The sequence below is a fragment of the Aquarana catesbeiana genome, linkage group LG05 (assembly GCF_042186555.1).
Source record: "Aquarana catesbeiana isolate 2022-GZ linkage group LG05, ASM4218655v1, whole genome shotgun sequence".
Taxonomy (NCBI): Eukaryota; Metazoa; Chordata; class Amphibia; order Anura; family Ranidae; genus Aquarana; species Aquarana catesbeiana.
The window spans coordinates 638,165,030-638,187,735 of NC_133328.1; the positions used below are offsets into that span (position 1 = coordinate 638,165,030).

Consider the following 22,706-nt stretch of genomic DNA (forward strand, 5'->3'; position numbering starts at 1 on the left):
TGGGGATGGTAAGCGGAGGAGAGTGCCAGCTCAATTTCCAGGGAGTTACAGAGAGCCTTCCAGAACCGAGAGGTGAACTGAACACCACGATCAGATATGATGTTCGATGGGACTCCGTGCAACCTGACAATCTCTTTAATGAAGACCCTTGCTGTGTCCATGGCCGAAGGCGTGCCCTTCATCGGCAGGAAGTGAGCCATCTTTGTTAACCTGTCTACGACGACAAAGATGGTAGAGAAGCCCTCTGACTGGGGAAGCTCTACAATGAAATCCATTGATATCATCTTCCACGGTCTTTCCGGGACGGGTAATGGTTTTAACAGACCCCAGGCTCTAGTCCGGCTATTCTTGTTCCGGGCACAGGTGGTACAAGATTCTACATAGTTCTTGCAGTCGTTCACTAACAAAGGCCACCAAAATGTGCGCTGCACTAACTCCGTTGTCTTCAGCACACCGAAATGTCCAGCCATCTTATGATCATGGCAGAGCTCCAGCACTGCCACCCTCAAATCTTCAGGGACTACGATTTTACCCTTGTGCCAAAAAAGACCATCCTGGGCCCTCACCACCTCTCCGGAACTTGGGGTCCAATTTAAAGAAGCTTGTTTTATGCGGGATAACAGATCAACTTGGAGCAAAAGAAAATTTCCGGATGGAAGAATGGTGTCCGGATGCTCAGGTTTGCCTGAATCAGGGAACATACGAGAAAGAGCATCCGGCTTGGTATTTTTGGAACCAGGTCTGTACGTTATATGAAACTGAAATCTGGAGAAAAATAGAGCCCATCTTGCTTGTCGAGGTTTCAGTCTTTTGGCAGTTCGGAGATACTCCAGATTTTTGTGGTCCGTATAGACCAGGATAGGGTGTGCTGCACCCTCCAGTAAATAACGCCACTCCTCCAAAGCAGATTTAATGGCCAGAAGCTCCCGATCGCCAATATCATAATTTCTCTCCGCTGAAGAGAGTTTGCGGGAGAAAAAGGCCACTGGGTAGAGAAGGGCCTTTGGGCCTTGCCGTTGGGACAGAACAGCTCCGACTGCGACCTCCGAAGCGTCCACTTCAAGGACGAATGGTAGAGCAGGATCCGGGTGTTTTAAGATTGAAGCGGAGGTGAACAGCTCCTTGAGTTTTTCGAAGGCAGATTGTGCCTCAGGGGACCACTGGAATCGATTCCCTTGTCTGGTTATTTCAGTGATGGGGGCAATTATTGTAGAGAAGCCCCTAATGAACTTCCTGTAAAAGTTCGAAAAGCCGATGAACCTTTGAACCCCTTTTTTATCGGAGGGAGCGGGCCACTCCAGAATGGCTGATACTTTCTGCGGATCCATTTTTATACCATCAACAGAAATGATTAGGCCTAAAAACTGGATGCTTTGAAGTTCGAATTGGCATTTTTCTGGTTTAGCATAAAGTCCATGCTGCCTGAGACGAGCTAACACATTTCTGACACGCCTGTGATGATCTGAGACTGAAGAGGAAAAGATCAGGATATCATCTAAATAGACAATAACATATAGATCCAGGAAGTCACGGAAAATGTCGTTGACAAAATGTTGGAACGTAGCAGGTGCGTTGCACAGACCGAAGGGCATGACAAGGTATTCATAATGTCCGAATCTGGTGCGAAAAGCTGTCTTCCACTCATCTCCTTCTCGAATGCGGATCAGGTTGTAGGCACCACGGAGATCTAACTTGGTAAAGATTACTGCGGATCCTAATCTCTGGAAGAGTTCGGGCACTAAAGGTAGAGGGTAACGGTTCTTGATTGTTACTTTGTTCAATTCCCGATAATCGATACAAGGACGCAAGGAATGGTCCTTTTTCTCCACAAAGAATATACCAGCCCCGGCCGGAGAGGTAGATGGGCGGATAAACCCTTTTTTCAGGTTCTCGTCGATATATATTTTTAGAGTATCCAACTCCTGCTCTGTCAGTGGGAAGATCCTTCCAAAGGGAACTACTGCTCCAGGTAATAGCTCGATTGGGCAATCGTAAGGCCTGTGAGGAGTTAAGACCTCTGCTCCTTTTTTGCTAAAGACGTCCAGAAAGTCCCAATAGGGTGCAGGGACTACCTGTTGAAGCTCGGATTCGGTGTCTAAACAGAGTAATTGGGTAGACTCAGCAGAATTTGTATGAAAGCAGTGTGGTCGGCAGTAATCAGAAAAGAACTTGACTTCTCCACTGGACCAGTCAATGCTGGGGTTATGGGCCTGTAACCATGGCATCCCCAATATGATGGGAAAAAGGGGAGAGGAGATGGCATCCAGGCGCAGAAGTTCTTGATGGTTAGAGCCCATGGTGGCTAACAAAGGAATGGTTTCCTGCGTGACAGGGCCGGAGCGAAGAGAGGAGCCATCCGCGAGATATACCGAGAGTCCCCGGACTTTGGACTGGAGAGGAATGTGATGGTTGGCAGCGAAGGTCAGGTCAATAAAACAGCTGCAGGCTCCTGAATCAATGATGACTGTAGCTGGAATAATCTTTCCTGGAAGCTGTAGGGTGATAGAAAGAGCAAGATGGTTAACAGGTTTAGAGAAAGCAGGTGCACAAATTGAAGAGATGGGCAGCGATTTAAGCGACTTACGTGTCTTGTTTGGGCAAGACCTCACGTAGTGTCCAGGCTCCCCACAGTACATGCAGAGATTGTTAACTCTTCGGCGTTGGCGTTCTTCTGGATCGAGAGAAGGGCGGAGTAGCCCGAGTTGCATTGGTTCGGCGGTATCTGGAACCGGTGTGGCCGGTGCCGGGAAGGACTGGCTTGGAGAGCTTGGAACCTTGGGTTGCATCCAGGTAGGGCGGAATTGGCTGGTAGTCTTCTCGGAGTGACGCTCTCTGAGGCATCGGTCGATCTGGATAGCTCCAGCACTGCCACCCTCAAATCTTCAGGGACTACGATTTTACCCTTGTGCCAAAAAAGACCATCCTGGGCCCTCACCACCTCTCCGGAACTTGGGGTCCAATTTAAAGAAGCTTGTTTTATGCGGGATAACAGATCAACTTGGAGCAAAAGAAAATTTCCGGATGGAAGAATGGTGTCCGGATGCTCAGGTTTGCCTGAATCAGGGAACATACGAGAAAGAGCATCCGGCTTGGTATTTTTGGAACCAGGTCTGTACGTTATATGAAACTGAAATCTGGAGAAAAATAGAGCCCATCTTGCTTGTCGAGGTTTCAGTCTTTTGGCAGTTCGGAGATACTCCAGATTTTTGTGGTCCGTATAGACCAGGATAGGGTGTGCTGCACCCTCCAGTAAATAACGCCACTCCTCCAAAGCAGATTTAATGGCCAGAAGCTCCCGATCGCCAATATCATAATTTCTCTCCGCTGAAGAGAGTTTGCGGGAGAAAAAGGCCACTGGGTAGAGAAGGGCCTTTGGGCCTTGCCGTTGGGACAGAACAGCTCCGACTGCGACCTCCGAAGCGTCCACTTCAAGGACGAATGGTAGAGCAGGATCCGGGTGTTTTAAGATTGAAGCGGAGGTGAACAGCTCCTTGAGTTTTTCGAAGGCAGATTGTGCCTCAGGGGACCACTGGAATCGATTCCCTTGTCTGGTTATTTCAGTGATGGGGGCAATTATTGTAGAGAAGCCCCTAATGAACTTCCTGTAAAAGTTCGAAAAGCCGATGAACCTTTGAACCCCTTTTTTATCGGAGGGAGCGGGCCACTCCAGAATGGCTGATACTTTCTGCGGATCCATTTTTATACCATCAACAGAAATGATTAGGCCTAAAAACTGGATGCTTTGAAGTTCGAATTGGCATTTTTCTGGTTTAGCATAAAGTCCATGCTGCCTGAGACGAGCTAACACATTTCTGACACGCCTGCGATGATCTGAGACTGAAGAGGAAAAGATCAGGATATCATCTAAATAGACAATAACATATAGATCCAGGAAGTCACGGAAAATGTCGTTGACAAAATGTTGGAACGTAGCAGGTGCGTTGCACAGACCGAAGGGCATGACAAGGTATTCATAATGTCCGAATCTGGTGCGAAAAGCTGTCTTCCACTCATCTCCTTCTCGAATGCGGATCAGGTTGTAGGCACCACGGAGATCTAACTTGGTAAAGATTACTGCGGATCCTAATCTCTGGAAGAGTTCGGGCACTAAAGGTAGAGGGTAACGGTTCTTGATTGTTACTTTGTTCAATTCCCGATAATCGATACAAGGACGCAAGGAATGGTCCTTTTTCTCCACAAAGAATATACCAGCCCCGGCCGGAGAGGTAGATGGGCGGATAAACCCTTTTTTCAGGTTCTCGTCGATATATATTTTTAGAGTATCCAACTCCTGCTCTGTCAGTGGGAAGATCCTTCCAAAGGGAACTACTGCTCCAGGTAATAGCTCGATTGGGCAATCGTAAGGCCTGTGAGGAGTTAAGACCTCTGCTCCTTTTTTGCTAAAGACGTCCAGAAAGTCCCAATAGGGTGCAGGGACTACCTGTTGAAGCTCGGATTCGGTGTCTAAACAGAGTAATTGGGTAGACTCAGCAGAATTTGTATGAAAGCAGTGTGGTCGGCAGTAATCAGAAAAGAACTTGACTTCTCCACTGGACCAGTCAATGCTGGGGTTATGGGCCTGTAACCATGGCATCCCCAATATGATGGGAAAAAGGGGAGAGGAGATGGCATCCAGGCGCAGAAGTTCTTGATGGTTAGAGCCCATGGTGGCTAACAAAGGAATGGTTTCCTGCGTGACAGGGCCGGAGCGAAGAGAGGAGCCATCCGCGAGATATACCGAGAGTCCCCGGACTTTGGACTGGAGAGGAATGTGATGGTTGGCAGCGAAGGTCAGGTCAATAAAACAGCTGCAGGCTCCTGAATCAATGATGACTGTAGCTGGAATAATCTTTCCTGGAAGCTGTAGGGTGATAGAAAGAGCAAGATGGTTAACAAGTTTAGAGAAAGCAGGTGCACAAATTGAAGAGATGGGCAGCGACTTAAGCGACTTACGTGTCTTGTTTGGGCAAGACCTCACGTAGTGTCCAGGCTCCCCACAGTACATGCAGAGATTGTTAACTCTTCGGCGTTCTTCTGGATCGAGAGAAGGGCGGAGTAGCCCGAGTTGCATTGGTTCGGCGGTATCTGGAACCGGTGTGGCCGGTGCCGGGAAGGACTGGCTTGGAGAGCTTGGAACCTTGGGTTGCATCCAGGTAGGGCGGAATTGGCTGGTAGTCTTCTCGGAGTGACGCTCTCTGAGGCATCGGTCGATCTGGATAGCCAGATTGATGAGTTCATCCAGGGTTTGGGGTACACCGACCCGTGCTAACTCGTCCTTCAGGGGATCAGACAACCCCATGCGGAATTGATAACGTAAAGCCGCATCATTCCAACCAGTGTCGGAGCTCCACCGCCTAAATTCCACCACATAGTCCTCTGCGGCTCTATGCCCCTGTTGAAGGGCGTGCAGGGCGGCTTCGGCAGTCGCTGTCACCTGGGGATCCTCATACAACTGGGACATGACGGTGAAAAAAGCATCAAGGTCGTCCAGTGCTCCAGATTTCTGTTCCAGGAGGCGGTGAGCCCAGGTCTGTGGTTCACCAGACAAGAGGGAGATCACAAAGCCCACCTTGGTCGCCTCCAAGGAAAAAGTGCGAGGTTGCAGGGCAAAGTATAGCTCTTTCGGGTACGGGTACCTTAGGCTCTGGAGGTAGCATAACTACTGAGGGCGCAGATGGCGCTCCGGCCGATGAAGCAGCTTGTGGACGGGTTGGAGCTGACAGGACCTGGACTTGTTCTTCCAACCTTGTGTAGCCTTCCTGGAGGCTCTTCACAGCTTGCGTGAGACCCGCCAGGTGTCTACACAGTTCCTCCATGGGGGAGGTTCCCTGCTTGGGCTCGGACATGGCTATCCGATACTGTCAGACTGGTACGTAGCAGACAGGTGAGCCCGATGTAGCAGGGGGAGGCCTCCCTTACGTATCTGGTTACCGGCCCCTGGTAGTATGGACAGGAGGCACGGGAGCACAGAGTGGTATGAGAGCCTGGCGGGTAGCTGCAGGAAGATCCCGGTAAAGATGGTTATGGAGATCACCAGTCAACTGAAGCACAGGCAGTGGATGCAGAGCAGGAGTGGAGCAGGTTGGTCGGGTCACAGGCAGAGGTCGGCAGCAGACGGGCAACGCAGTACAGAGGAGCAGGCAGGTTCGTAGTCAGGACGGTCCGGTATCAGTGGCAGGCAGCAAACAAGGAGGATCAGAGACAGGCCGGTGGTCAGGAGATCGGGAACAACAGGAAACAGGAAGCAGGAAGCAGGTGCAGGGATACAGGGAACTGAAGATCGGACAGCACCGAGCCCCCTGTGCAGATGGCCTAAATAGGCAGGTTGGCGCCAAACACCGGGCACGCGCGCCCGCCGACACGCGCCCCCGCACACACGCACGCGCCCGCACACCGGCACCCACGGCGGCGCGCACGGGAATGTGCGCGCGCCGACGTGCCCCAACGCACCGCGACGCCCACCAATAGCGCATCTGCCCAAGGGAACTCTCTGACAGCTATATCAAACCCAGTTCCTAAATACTGATGTCTGATATAGCCTTCAGGTTTTACCTAATGTGAACTTTGTAAGTTCAAGTTTTTTGGCTTTCTTGTTGGTTTTACACAGGCCTGTTTTATCTTAAATGGACATTTCGATTTTTGATAATGCTACTCCAAAAATTGTTATACAACAAACATGTTGGTTTGTTTTAAAAACCTTTGGTAAATGCACATGTGATTGTGCAGGCATAAAAAAGTTGCTTACTCAAGAATGTGTGGATTATTGTCTCAACACTACAACACTTTTGGGGTGATGTAATTGCTGTTTTCAGCAAAAATGGGGGTTATTTCCTAAGGGCAAATCCTCTTTGCACTACAAGTGCAGTTTCAGTGCAGTTGCAAGTGCACTTGTAGTGAAATGTGTTTTTGCATTTAGGAAATAACAGCCAACAGTGCTTTGTATAATAAGGTTACACAATCACGACATTTTCTGGACTCAACACAACACACTCAACATTTCTGTCAGGGTCAGCTGAAACAAACACAAGCAGCAAATGTCCACAAAGAATTTCTTTTTTTTTTAATTATAAAAAGGCTTCACAGATTGTCTGGCATATTGATAGCCCCCCTACCCGCAAAGAACTCCAGGTAGCGTAACCAGACATCATGGGCACTCAGGGAGGGCAAGCCAGGACGGCCGCTTTCAAGCACCGTCAGTGTGGTTTGATGTAGGATTCCGGCCTCAGGCCCAACTGAGCCAGCATAGTTGGCCGAATGTTTCCTTAAAAAGTTATGGAGAACACAGCACGCAAGTATAATATGGTTCCGTTTATACTCTGCCATATGGATGGGTGTCATAAATAGGCGGAACTGGCTGGCCAGGATTCCAAATGTGTTCTCCACCACTCTTCGGGCTCTGGCCAGCCGGTAATTAAAAACCCTCTGTTCCGGGGTGAGGGTCCTCATTGGGAATGGCCGCATCAGGTGGTCCCCCAGCGCAAACGCTTCATCAGCAACGAACACAAATGGGAGTCCTTCCACATTGTCCTCTGGAGCTGGCAAGTCCAAGCTGCCATTCTGGAGACGCCTGTAGAACTCCGTCTGGGTGATGACTCCACCATCGGACATCCGGCCATTCTTCCCCACATCCACATACAAGAAGTCGTAATTAGCCGACACCACCGCCAACATCACTATACTATTGAACCCCTTGTAATTATAATAGTATGACCCCGAGTTGGGTGGTGGGACGATGTGGACGTCTCCATCAATTGCCCCTCCGCAGTTAGGAAAGTCCCACCGCTCGGCAAAATGGGAGGCCACAGTCTGCCATTCCTGTGGCGTGGAAGGAAACTGTTGAGGAAAAAACAATAAACATTTTACTATTTTTACTCTGAAACATGGCAAGCAGATTAGACACAAACATTATGGGGCAACCTCCAGATAGCATTTATTAAGGGGAATTTAACAATGCCAAAGTATAAGGTACACCTATCATATTCCCCCCCCTCTCATGGGCCATTTCTAACATTATAGGGGGTGTGTGGAAATCTTGGACAGGTAACCCTCTTCACTTCATTGAGAGATGAATGCCTAAATAATGGGTATTACTTTGAACAGACCCTCCTTAGTTACACTATTGGCAGTCCACTGGACAAGTAAAAAGTGTCATAATACAAAGATAGAAATACACACTGTACACATTTGAGGACATTTGGACATTCTGCTATTACCTATCAAGATAATAATAGGATCCCAAAAATTTAAACAGTACCATTTGAAAGTATACAGGCAGGCCCTTGCACTACATGCTTTGGGGAATTCATCCATAAATCTGAGCACTAAAGAAGTGGGTATAGTGTGTATGGGTTTGGCAAAGTCAGCAGATAGATGATTGAGGATAGAGAATTGGGATCAGCTGACATAGAAGTTGGGGGAAGGAGGGTTACTAAAAATTATTTGGGGACACCACAAAAAAAGCCTCTGGCACTCTGCCTGAATTTAAAGCAAAAATAACATTTCTAAACATTTTAGGGGGTGTTTGGGGTAAAGCACTACTATGGAGCTGATAAAATACATTGTTAAGTGACTACATGAGGTGAATATAGGCCAGGAGACACCATGCTGGGGAGGATAGTGAAGGGCAAATATGTATGAAGGACCTAAAATAATAATTACATAAAAATCCAGCATGCATGAGAACAAAGGGGACATTCACAGCATATTCCAATCATGGTAATTAGGGAATGAGGAAAGAAATACAATATATTAGCAAACATTCAATACAATAAAATGTGATATAAAAGGATAAAAATCTTACCTTCATATACTCCTTCTGTAGGACCTGTATGATGGCAGAACAGGTCTCTGGGATAATGATCCCCAGAGCCTGGGGGGAGATGCCTGTCGAGAACTTCAAGTCCTGCAGACTTCTCCCTGTCGCCAAATACCGCAGGGTAGCGACCAACCTCTGCTCCGGAGTGATGGCTTGCCTCATGCAGGTATCCTGCCTGCTGATATAGGGGGTCAGCGAAGCCAACAGATGGTGAAATACGGGGTCCGTCATCCTGAGAAAGTTCCTGAAATCATCAGGATTATTCTCACGGATCTCACGGAGCAAAGGCATATGAGAGAACTGGTCACGCTGAAGCAACCAATTCTTGGTCCATGAACTCCTCCCCACCCTGTTCATGGACTGGACTTGTGTCAAGGTCAGGACCCCAACACCAAGCCCCCGCACAGCACGAACTCTACGAGGAGTACGCATACGAAACATGGCTAGAAAACGGTCGGCTGCCGGGAACGAAGTAACAGAACGCACTGAAGAACAGCAAGGCCTGTGAAGAGCGACCTGAAAAACAGTAACAAACGAACAAGAATACAATGACTACTTAAAGTCACGCGGAACTTGCTGCACGCACTGAAGAGCAGATACAAACCCACAAGCACAAACTGAATGGCAGAAAACGATCTGAAAGCCACGAGTTTGAAAAAGCGCGAATCGTCTCTCACCAAACTTTTACTAACACGAGATTAGCAAAAGGAGCCCAAAGGGTGCCGCGCTTGGTTCTGAACCGGCCTTTTCTAGTCTCGTCGTACGTGGTGTACGTGACCGCGTGGTTGGCGATCGGAAATTCCGACAACTTTGTGCGACCGTGTGTAGACAAAAAAAGTTTGAGCCAACATCCGTCTGAAAAAATCCTAGGATTTTGTTGTCGGAATGTCCGAACAAAGTCCGACCGTGTGTACGCCCTATAACTGTAAATACTTCAACCTGCCTGCCTGTGGTATTAATAGGATCAGAAAAAGAACACCAGCACTTGTCTTCAGGTAGCTATAGGTGCACACTGTGCAGGGTACATAGTACACTAACTGTATATACTTCAAGCTGCCTGCCTGCAGTATTAATAGGATCAGAAGAAGAACACCAGCACTTGTCTTCAGGTAGCTATATGTGCAACTGTGCAGGGTACACAGTACACTAAATACTGTAAATACTGTAAAAACACCTGCCTGCCTGTCATTATATTAGAAAGAGAATAACAGGAACGGATCTAGCTAAACTGAATACAGTGTATATATATATATATATATACACAACACCTGGGATGCATATATATACACAATACACTGTAAGTGCAGCTAACTGACTTGCCTGCCTACTCTATCTAACTTAAATCAAATGACACTGTCTCTCTCTCTGTCTAATTCTCTCTGCCACCACAACACACTACACAAGGCCGCCACGCAGGCGGCCTTATATAGTGTGGGGCGTGTACTAAACCCCCTGAGCCACGATGTTCGATTCGAACATGGGTTCGACACGAACTCGAAGCTCATTCCTAACCAAGAGCAGACCCTATATTTCTCTCAGGGAAGGTTCATTATAAAGTAGTACAGAAGTAGGAAAATAGCCACATTCGATGTGCTCCAAACATTGCCGGAGATAACTGTGCATGCGATGTTACCAGCATTCATGGTCACGTTCTCCTTTGCGTAAACCTCCACTTCGCACAGTACCAGTTGATCTGAACGCCCACGGATCACCACACTGACGTATCGACCCAACATCCCACTGCAGCACAGAGAGATCCGAGGTTTGGAGACATCTGTGACCTTTTTGCACCTGGAGAGATAGAAAAGGAGATTGGGCAATGAGTAGCACCTCTATGGAGCAGTACAATTCTTCCAGGAAGTCTTGTCCCCGTCTAAGAACTGAGTGATAAATCCTCCTATGGTTTAGCACGGTAAATGCGTCAGTCATGTTACCACCAACATCCCCTATTTTACTAGTGTAGAACCCATCTAACACCCCAAAGGCAGGATAGCACCGTCAGAGGCAGAGGCGGGCCAGCATTTCACCCTCAGAGTCGAGTCCATGGCTAAAATGGGGGGGCCGAGAAAAAATATTGGGCGCCAGTCACTTGTCTTTTTAAAGTTTTCTTAAATAACAGTCAAGGAGGTGAGGGTTAGGGGTCCCAGATACCATAGCAGATGACTTAGAGACTCTCCAGATCAAAGTACAGCTTGAGCGTCAAAACCTTTCAGCTAACCTGGCAACACCGTAAGTACATTCCCGAATTTTAGTGTGTCCTCCAAGTGAGTCCCCAGGTCCTTCTGGGAGACCAGCCATCTTCTCGGCTCTCTCCAGCAAGGGAATTTCCTCTGTGTCTCCTTTTTGGCACAGCTTCCTCCAGATAAATCAGGACAGCTTTAGGACCACTTCAGCACACATTAGGCCCCAAACCAGGCTACTGGCCCTAACAGCATTGCTCCATCTAGCAGCACCTCCTTAGGCTGAAGCCCAGGGAAAGAGTGAGCACATGACCCGTCCCAATTATTTATATCCTCCAGCAAGCACCAGTAGCCTAGGGCTGCAACTAACGATTATTTTCATAAACGATTAGTTGGCCCATTTGTTGTTATGATTAATCGGACAATAACCTCTTAAAAAAAGTGTGGTGGACAATTTAGTTAAAGGGGTTGTAAACCCTCACAGTTTTTTACCTTCATGCCTCCCTTTTACTTACCTGAACCTGATCATTCCAGCAATGGGATCGAGCACACCAGCTCCAGCCGGTGTCTTGGGTCCTTATTGGATAGATTGATAGCAGCAGGATCCTTTGGCTCCCGCTGCTGTCAATCAGGCCGAGTCCTGCTGTCTGTGTCAATGGACGCAGCAGCAGGACACAGGAGTGCACCCGCATGAGTGCCCCCATGGAAAGCGCTTCTCTGTGGGGACACTTGTTGCGGGAAGGAGCCAGGAGCGGGGGACCCCAGAAGAGGAGGATTGGGGCCACTCTGTGCAAAACCCTTGCACAGAGGAGGTAAGTATGACATGCTTGTTTTTCTTTTGTTTTTTTAAACAAAGCATTACATTCCCTTTAACCACTTCAATATCTGGCACTTTCACCCCCTTCCTGCCCAGGCCAATTTTCACCTCTGCCGGGTTAGCCCCCCATATCAAAATTTTTGAAAAAATCTTATGTAGTTTGTTAGATCTTTGTTAGATCAACCGTTGTTTGAGTTAGATCTCACACAGAAGAAGCAATATTAACAGTTATTTGCTGGGGGGGGGGGGTTAACCCGTCATCAGCCCCCCTTATCAAAAAATTGACAAAACAGCTATTTTGGAAGCAATTTGTTAGATCGGGTAAGATCAAGTGGTTTTAACGTTAGATCTCACATATTTAGAGACTTATTAAGTGATTAATGAGGCCTTATCAAATTTTCTGGCCAAAAATCATTCAGGCTAATAGATATTCGTTGGATCCAGTAAGATCAAGTGTTTTTAACGTTAGATCACACATCATTTCAGAGATATTCCACATCAAAATAGAGATATTAGGTGGTACATATGGACGGTTTAGCCCCCCCTTATCAAATTTTCTGGCCAAAAATCATTCAGGCTAATAGATATTCATTAGATCTGGTAAGATCAAGTGGTTTTAACGTTACACAGTGGTGTGGTGGTAGCACTCTCGCCTAGCAGTAAGAAGGGTCACTGGTTCGAATCCCAACCATGACACTACCTGCTTGGAGTTTGCATGTTCTCCCTGTGCCTGCGTGGGTTTCCTCCGGGTACTCCGGTTTCCTCCCACACTCCAAAGACATGCTGGTAGGTTAATTGGATCCTGTCTAAATTGTCCCTAGTATGTATAAATGTGAGTTAGGGACCTTAGATTGTAAGCTCCTTGAGGGTAGGGACTGATGTGAATGTACAATGTATATGTAAATTGATGGCGCTATATAAGTACCTGAAATAAATAAATAAATAACGTTAGATCTCACATAATTAGAGACTTATTAAGTGATTAATGAAGGGGGCTGGCTCCCCCCCTATCAAATTTTCTGGCCAAAAATCATTCAGGCTAATAGATATTCGTTAGATCCGGTAAGATCAAGTGTTTTTAACGTTAGATCTAACATCATTTCAGAGATATTGTACATCAAAATAGAGATATTAGGTGGTACATATGGACAGGTTAGCCCCCCCTTATCAAATTTTCTGGCCAAAAATCATTCAGGCTTATAGATATTCGTTAGATCCGGTAAGATCAAGAGGTTTTAAAGTTAGATCACACATCATTTCAGTGATATTCCACATCAAAATAGAGATATTAGGTGGTACATATGGACGGGCTGGCCCCCCCTTATCAAATTCTCTGGTCAAAAATCATTCAGGCTAATAGATATTCGTTAGATCCGGTAAGATCAAGTGTTTTTAACGTTAGATCTCACATCATTTCAGAGATATTCCACATCAAAATAGAGATATTAGGTGATACATATGGACAGGTTAGCCCCCCCTTATCAAATTTTCTGGCCAAAAATCATTCAGGCCTATAGATATTTGTTAGATCTGGTAAGATCAAGAGGTTTTAACGTTAGATCTCACATCATTTCAGAAATATTCCACATCAAAATAGAGATATTAGGTGGTACATATGGATGGGTTAGCCCCCCCTTATCAAATTTTCTGGCCAAAAATCATTCAGGCCAATAGATATTCGTTAGATCCGGTAAGATCAAGTGGTTTTAACGTTAGATCTCACATCATTTCAGAGATATTCCACATCAAATTAGAGATATTAGGTGGTACATGTGGACGGGTTAGCCCCCCACATGCAATTTTCTGGCCAAAAATCATCTAGGCTAATAGATATTCATTAGATCCAGTAAGATTAAGTGGTTTTAACGTTAGAGATATTAGGTGGTAGTACATAAGGATGAGATTAGATCTCACATAATTAGAGACTTATTAAGTGATTAATGACCCCCTCTTATCAAATTTTCTGGCCAAAACATCACCCCGGCTAATTGATATTCATTAGATCCGGTAAGATCAAGTTATTTTAACGTTTGATTATCCATAATTACAGGGATATTATGGATATTTGGTAGCGATGCACGTATATCCATACTAGTGTCTATATCGGAGGCGGTGATGAGCATTTTCACATGTACCAGTGAGGAGTGTCATTGAGCATACTGAGGTACCAGCTGGAGGGCCCAGAAAACCCAGAGAGTCCATTCAGGAAAAATTGACTCTGAAGTGTGAAGAGGTTTTAGGCAGCTGAAGTGAAGCCTAGTAACCGCTCCAGTCGTGGCCTATGAAGATCCAACCAAGCCATACGAGCTACACTTTGACGCCAGTCGAGATGGGTTAGGTGGGATGCTATATCAAGAACATGACTGCCATCTACGGCCTGTTGCCTACGTGAGTCGGAACTTGGCCCCTGCCGAGAAGAACTATCCCATGCACAAACTTGAGTTCCTGGCCTTGAAGTGGGTGGATAAGCTGAGGGATTACCTGTATGGAGCGGAGTTCATGATCAAGACCGACAACAATGCTCTAACCTACATCCTCACTACCACCAAGTTGGACGCCACGGGTCACAGACGGTTGGTTGCTCTATCAGGGTTTATTTTCAGCCTGAAGTATCGACCGGGGTCAGGAAACAAGAGGCCGATGCTTTGACAAGAAAGCCCCATTGTTCCAAAGACCCTCCAGAAGAATAGGCCCAACTGACACCTGAAGGGTACGACATGGAGCAGAACATCAACCTGGAGTAGGATCCACGACCGAAGAGGTTGGAGTGTCAGCCGTTGATGTCCCCAGATGTTATTGCAATGTCGCCCAAGTCGGGGATGAAGGTCTGTCCAAGCTGTCAAAGACCTGCGGAGGGACCAGTTGGAGGACCCTCCCTGTAGCTTGGCATTGAAGGCCTTGGAGAGCCAATGCCCTGACTTGCTCCTCACTGACTCCCCGAAGGAAACCCATCTGCTGCACCGAGAGTGGGATCGGTTTCAGGTGCACAGAGGGTTGGTCTACCGAAGGGGTCCCTCTGACGATTCTGAAGAAAAATGGCAGCTATTCCTACCTGAAAAACATACGGAGACAATATTAACTGCCCTACTATCAGGAACCATGAATGAGACCGAGACAGAAGTATAGTTAAATCACACTTATTTAATAATAATAATAATAATGTAAACAGAGTAAGCGTAGTCAAAACAAGCCAGAGTTCAGTAACCGGATCGGGTAGTCAGCCAAGCAAATGTCAGAGAGCCAGAGATAAACGTAGTAGTACAGCAAGCAGGATCAGGAGCCAGAAGGAACGTCAGCCTAGCAAGTCTTCAACAGGAACACAGGAGAAAGACTCTGTGATGTTGACAAAGGTGAAGGCAGAGATCAAGTGAGCTGGATGACTTGCTGGGTAACTATGGAGAGAAATGGGAGCTGGCAATTAGCCGACAGCTGAGCAGCCAGCTCAGAGAAGGAAGGGCTGAGCCCAGCCCTGACACCTACATGACAACCATGGCCACCTAGGGCCCAAGAGAACTTTTCTCCTGGTGAGGGACCGGTTCTACTGGCCCTGCATGCAGGCTGAAGTTGAGGACTATTGCCACTCCTGCATCAGATGTATCCAAAGGAAGACTTTGCCTCACTGAGCTGCCCCAATGGACCATCTTCAGAGTCAAGGACCCATGGAGCTGGTGTGCATTGACATTCTGTGCTTGGAGCCTGATCTGAGCAGGCAGGGAAATATCTTGGTAGTGACTGACCATTTCACTCAGTATGCCCAGGTGTTTTCCACGAGGGACCAACAAACATCCATGGTGGTCAAGATTTTCACGGAGAAATGTACTATTGTCTGTCCCAACGCATCCACTCTGATCAAGGGAGAAATTTCAAGAGTAGTCTCATCAAGAGACGTTCAGACCTGTTGGGCATCAGGAAGTCTAAAACTACCCCGTATCATCCTCAAGGGGATCCTCAACCAGAGAGATTCAATTGAACCCTCCTGGATATACTTGGAACTCTAAGTTCAGAACAAAAGCAGCACTGGAGCAAGCATATAGTGGCTATTGTTCATGCTTATAACAGCACCGCCAATGATGCCACAGGTTACTCTCCCTATACTTTGATGTTCAGACCCTAGGCCCGGCTACCAGTAGACTTGGCCTTCGGCACATCCCTCGACCATACCTTAGCAACTTTCCACAGAGGGTGTGTGGATCACCTGCAGAGACGTCTGAAAACCACCCATGAGAAGGCTCAAGCTGCATCATATGCCTCAAAATAAACTTTGACCTTAGGGTACAAGTGCAGGACCTACAGCTGGATGACAAGGTACTGCTGAGAAACCTGGGTGTCCCTGGAAAGCACAAGTTGGCTTACCGCTGAAAGTCACAGCCCTATGTCATTTGCAAGCATCTGCCCAGACACTCAGTATATCAAATCCGGCCAGAGGGAAGCACAGGCCTGCTGAAGACTTAGCATCACAATCATCTGGTACCTCTGTCAGAAGCAGTTCATGTGCCACCACAGCCAGATTTACAGTCCACACCCACGGCCTCTCAAAGATCCCGGCCAGTGACTAGATCTCACTCTGTACCCTTTGCTGAAGATGAAAACAGTGAGGATAAAGAGAAAGATTGTCTGTGGCCATCTCAAATGCCAGGGCCTGCTACCCACCTCCCCTTTCTTCTCCTCCCAAGGTGACTGAGATGACTCTCAGGCCAGAGGCTCCAGAGTTTGTACCTCAAGTCCACCTTTTGAAGAGTTGGAAGACCCTCAATCTTCCCTGCTGACAACAGACCCCCTAAGACTTTTCATCCTTCATTGAGGAAGCTGAAGCTGATATGCAGGAAGAAGAAGAGACCAGTGTGCCTGTAACCCCAGAACCTAAAGAACAGCGAGAGCGAAGGGTTATTCACCTGCCAAAAAGACTAACATATGATACTTTGGGTGAAAGCTCTGAGGAGGTCTTTCTCATTGCAAAAAGGACTCTTGAAGAAATAGACTCTTCCACCGCAGATTTGGTGGTGGACAATCCCAACTCACTGTCAGGGCTGGGCTCAGCCCTTCCTTCTCTGAACTGGCCACTCAGCTGTCAGATAATTGCCAGCTCCTATCTCTCCACAGTTACTCAGCTGTTGATGATATCCTGCTCGTCAGTCCTGCCTACTTAAGCCATCCAGTCCAGAGGATCTCTGCCTTCGCCTTGGTCAACATCACAGAAACAATCTCCTGCGAACCTGTTCAAGACTTGCTTTGCTGACATCCTTTCTGGCTCCAGATCCTGCTTGCTGTTCCACTACATTGATCCCTTACTTCTGGCTTGGCTGACTATCCGTTCCGGTTACTGAACTTTGGCTATGTTTTGACTACGTTTGTTCTTTTTACTTTTATTATTAAACAAGTGTGATTTAATCTGTCTTGGCCGGATTTCTTGGTTTCTGACACTCAGCCCCTGGCACATCTAGCTGGGCCATTCCAGTTAACCTCCCCTCCTATACTAATTGTTGGGATGTTCCTCTGCCAGGGTTTTATGCAGATGTAAATTATATGGTTTCCTGTGCACACTAACCTGTTTTTTTTTCTGTGTGTATATCAAAAGCATGTAACAGGTCATAACTCTTTACCTCCTTTGGCGGACTAAAGGTTCTTTGGTGGGGGGGATTTTGTAGCGGGGGCTACTCTATTACCCATGGTCCCGCACCTCCCGTCATTCCTGCCAGCGACTGCCGGACTGCATAGACACTGACACAGGCACTCACTGAGGGAGAGCACGCCTATCAGTCCCTGTGGGGGATTTCTCCCCCTCCCTCTCCTCTTCCTGTGTCCCTATTGGCAGGGAGAGGGAGCCAATCAAGCAGCAGCAGAGGACCACAGCCCACAATACAGCCCCATTGATTTCTACAGGGGGTGGAACTACCAACGCAGCCTGCTTTGCAAGAAGGGGGGGCTAGCTAAAGACTTAAGCTTGTTGGTCTGAGGAGAGATCACCATGAGGCAGGGAGGTGAAAAGAGGTGTGAGGAGAGACTACAGGCACCCGCTGAACAACCATCCAAAGAATGTTCCAGAGACCATCCAGAGACGGTTGAAGATGGATGTACCTTCTGTACCACCTAATATCTCTATTTTTTATGGAATATCTTTGAAATTATGTTAGAACTAACGTTAAAACCTCTTGATCTTAACGGATCTAATGAATATCTATAAGCCTGAATGATTTTTGGCCAGAAAATTTGATAAGGGGGGGCCAACCCATCCATATGTACCACCTAATATCTCTATTTTGATGTGGAATATCTCTGAAATGATGTGAGATCTAACGTTAAAACCACTTGATCTTACCGGATCTAATGAAAATCTATTAGCCTGAATGATTTTTGGCCAGAAAATTTGATGGGGGGGCCAGCCCCCCCTCATTAATCACTTAATAAGTCTCTAATTATGTGAGATCCAACGTTAAAACCACATGATCTTACCGGATCTAACGAATATCTATTAGTCTGAATTATTTTTGACCACAAAATTTGATAAGAGGGGCTAAACCGTCCATATGTACCACCTAATATGTCTATTTTGATGTGGAATATCTCTGAAATGATGTGAGATCTAACGTTAAAAACACTTGATCTTACCGGATCTAACAAATATCTATTAGCCTGAATGATTTTTGGCCAGAAAATTTGATAAGGGGGGGCCAGCCCGTCCATATGTACCACCTAATATCTCTATTTTGATGTGGAATATCTCTGAAATGATGTGAGATCTAATGTTAAAACCACTTGATCTTACCGGATCTAACAAATATCTATTAGCCTGAATGATTTTTGGCCAGAAAATTTGATAAGGGGGGGCCAGCCCCCCCTCATTAATCACTTAATAAGTCTCTAATTATGTGAGATCTAACATTAAAACCACTTGATCTTACCGGATCTAACAAATTGCTTTCAAAATAGCTAACTGTTTGGTCAATTTTTTGATAAGGGGGGGCTGATGACGGGTTAGCCCCCCCAGCAAATAACTGTTAATATTGCTTCTTCTGTGTGAGATCTAACGCAAACAATGGTTGATCTAACCTGATCTAACAAAGATCTAACAAACTGCATAAGATTTTTTCAAAAATTTTGATATGGGTGGCTAACCCGACAGAGGTCAATTTTCAGCTTTCAGCCCTGTCACACTTTGAATGACAATTGCGCGGTCATGCTACACTGTACCCAAACAATTTTTTCACCATTTTGTTCCCACAAATAGAGCTTTCTTTTGGTAGTATTTGATCACTGCTGGGGTTTTTATTTTTTGCGCAACAAATAAAAAAATACCAAAAATTTTGAAAAAAAAAAAAAGATTTTCTTTTTGTAAATAAGTAAGTTTTCTCCTTCACTGATGGGCACTAATGAGGCTGCACTGATGGGCACTGATAAGGCGGCACTGATGTGCACTGATAAGGTGGCACCAATGAGGTCGCACTGATGAGGTGGCACTGATGGGCACTGATGATGGGCACGGATAGGCGGCACTGATGGGCACTGATAGGCGGCACTGATGGGCACTGAAAGGCTGCACTGATTGGTACTTGCGGGTGGCACTGACTGATAGTTGGCATGGATGGGCACTGATAGGTGGGCACTGATGGGCACTGATAGGTGGCATTGATGGACAATGATGGGTGGCACTGATGGACACTGATAGATGGCACTGATGGGCATTACTGATAGGGAGACATCTGGCAGGTATTGGTAATGGGCACTGACTGGCACCATTTGTGGGCACTGATTGGCATATTTTGGGCACTGTCATACCTGGTGGCCATTGGTGGCATACCTGGTCATCCATCCGTTCTCTGCCATATCTGGTGGTCCTGGTGGAATCCCTGGTGGTCCAGTGTGGGCATCCATGGGGGGAGCTGCGCTGATAGTCAGTCAGCGCAGAACCCCCCTGTCAGGAGACCTGCCGATCGGCTCTCCTCTACTCGCGTCTGTCAGATTGGATATCCCTGATCAAGTGGTATAGAGCCTCCGTCAGAGATCGTTGTAGCGGTGTGTCAGACACCACCGATCGCTCCCCTACATGCACGCCCCGGCAGTTATCTTGAAAGATGTCACATGACCTTCAGTCAGGATAACTGAACCACCGCCCAGCCTATAGCAAAATGATTAGTTTTTTATTTCTGAAAAATTGTTTTATGATATATTTTTCTAATTTTACTTCACCAACTTAGGCTATCGTGTTCTGATCCATCACATATAATTCAGATTAAAAAAAACATTGAACAAAATGCTGTAATGTAACAAAATAGGTAAAAAGCCAAGGGGGGTGAATACTTTTGCAAGGCACTGTATATACTATTAGAGGTTGAATCTGGTAAATATCATCAGACTCAGAGATCAAATTATTTTTTTAAAGAAAAAAAAATTAAAGAGTATTTTGCGGATTTTCAGACAGAACTGTAATATATTATGTATGACAGACTCCCTTGTCATAGGCAGGTGGTTTGATAAAAGTCACTTATGCTGTCCATACAAAAACAATGTCTTCCTTCAAAAAAAATTTAATTGTGAGATCATTCGTTGATTTTCTAATGGTTAGTGCGGTCAAATCGGCATTCATTTTTGACCACAGTGATGGGAAAATTTGAAGGAGCGGAATAGAAAACTTCTTGGTCAAAGGAATTTTCAGTGTATGTGGTTTTTGATGGGAAATGACATTCATTTTAAAACTGAGTGTTAGAAGCAAAAGAAATCTTCAAACAACATTCTTTCATTCAGCGACTGTACAAAGATTTTTCGTATAAATATTTTTGTCTGAAAATCGATACATGTATGGCCAGCATGAGGCACGGTACACACCTATGCAGTTTGCTTTTGATCCGTTTCTGCAGTGCTTTCTGCTGTACGTCTTTGCACATGTGACTTTGCTGCGATTTGCGTTTTTTGGCCAAGTTGTTGTTGGGCAGATTAAAAGATGCAACACACTACATGCTTTTCTGCAGCTTCTCCATTGAAGTCTATTGAACCACAAAAAGCAAAAAAAAAGCACAGTTTTGCTGACCCTTTCCAAACACGCAGCGACAGAAAAAAAGCTTAGATGTGAACATGTCTCATAGGAAACCATGTTAAATGAACTGTAGTGCATTTCTGCAAAAAGCACCAAAAAACGCATAGGTGTGAACCAGGTCTAAGATGTTTAGTAGCAGCAGAATGCTTTTTTTTGTATCATCTGTCATAATGGGGTAAAAAAACAAAACTTAGCCTTTGTCCAAATTGGGCTCAAAGTGTCAAATATTTTGTGGGGCCACCATTATGTTCCAGCACTGCCTTAACCCTCTTGGGCATGGAGTTCACCAGAGCTTCACAGGTTACCACTGAAGTCCTCTTCCACTCCTCCATGACGACATCACGGAGCTGGTGGATGTTAGAGATCTTGCGCTCCTCCACCTTCTGTTTGAGGATGCCCCACAAATGCTCAATAGGGTTTAGGTCTGGAGACATGCTTGGCCAGTCCATCACCTTTACGCTCAGCTTCTTTATCAAGGCAGTGGTCATCTTGGAGGTGTGTTTGGGGTTGTTATGTTGGAATACTGCCTTGCGGCCCAGTCAGGGAGGGGATCATGCTCTGCTTCAGTATGTCACAGTACATGTTGGCATTCATGGTTCCCTCAATGAATTGTAGCTCCCAAGTACTGACAGCACTCATACAGCCCCAGACCATGACACTCCCACCACCATGCTTCACTGTAGGCAAGACACACTTGTACTCCCTACCTGGTTGCCGCTACACACGTTTGACACCATCTGAACCAAATAAGTTTATCTTGGTCTCATTAGACCACAGGACATGGTTTGAGTAATGCATGTCCTTAGTCTGCTTGTCTTCAGCAAACTGTTTGCGGGCTTACTTGTGCATCATCTTTAGAAGAGGCTTCCTTCTGGGATGACAGCCATGCAGACCAATTTTATGCAGTGTGCGGTGTATGGTCTGAGCACTGACAGACTGACCCCCCACCCCTTCAACCTCTGCAGCAATGCTGGCAGCACTCATACGTCTATTTCCCAAAGACAACCTCTGGATATGACGCTGAGCACGTGACCTCAACTTCTTTGGTCGACCATGGTGAGGCCTGTTCTGAGTGGAACCTTTCCTGTTAAACCGCTGTATGGTCTTGGCCACCGTCTTTGCCATGAGGTGCCATGTTGAACTTCCAGTGACCAGTATGAGAGAGTGAGAGAGATAACACCAAATTTACCACACCTGCTCCCCATTCACACCTGAGATCTTGTAACACGAACGAGTCAAATGACACCGGGGAGGGAAAATGGCTAATTGGGCCCAATTTGGACATTTACACTTAGGGGTGTACTCATTTTTGTTCCCTAGTGGTTTAGACATTAATGGCTGTGTGTTGAGTTATTTCAAGGGGACAGCAAATTTACACTGTTATACAAGCTGTACACTCACTACTTTACATTGTAGCAAAGTGTCATTTCTTCAGTGTTGTCACATGAAACGTTAGAACAAATAGAACAAAATATTTACAAAAATGTGAGGGATGTACTCACTTTTGTGTGATACTGTATATAAAAACAAAAATACAATTATATCTAAACATAATATATATATATATATATATATATATATATATATATATATATATATATTTATAATTTAGATATAAATAAAATTTTATATATATATATATATATATATATATATATATATATATATATATATATATATATATAGATAGATAGATATAAAACTTGCTTATTTTTTTCTAACAATTTGCATGGATGTCAGCAGTTGCGGTGGTCAATTTCTGACTGATTTGGTAACACAAATCTAATCCACCCATTTATCAGCCCATATTGGGGCACCATCATAGTTTGTAGCCCCTTTTTGAAGAAGAAGTAAGCCTCCATGTAC

General features: G+C 45.9%; 1 protein-coding gene across 1 annotated transcript in view; it reads right to left on the minus strand.

Annotated features, from left to right (window-relative positions):
- Positions 1-22,706, minus strand: part of LOC141146120 (uncharacterized) — a 213,305-nt gene that overhangs the window by 136,320 nt on the left and 54,279 nt on the right. The window contains exon 3 of the mRNA XM_073632874.1: positions 10,449-10,606. Within this exon, the coding sequence (XP_073488975.1) occupies positions 10,449-10,606 (158 nt within the window). The remainder of the gene's footprint in view (positions 1-10,448; positions 10,607-22,706) is intronic.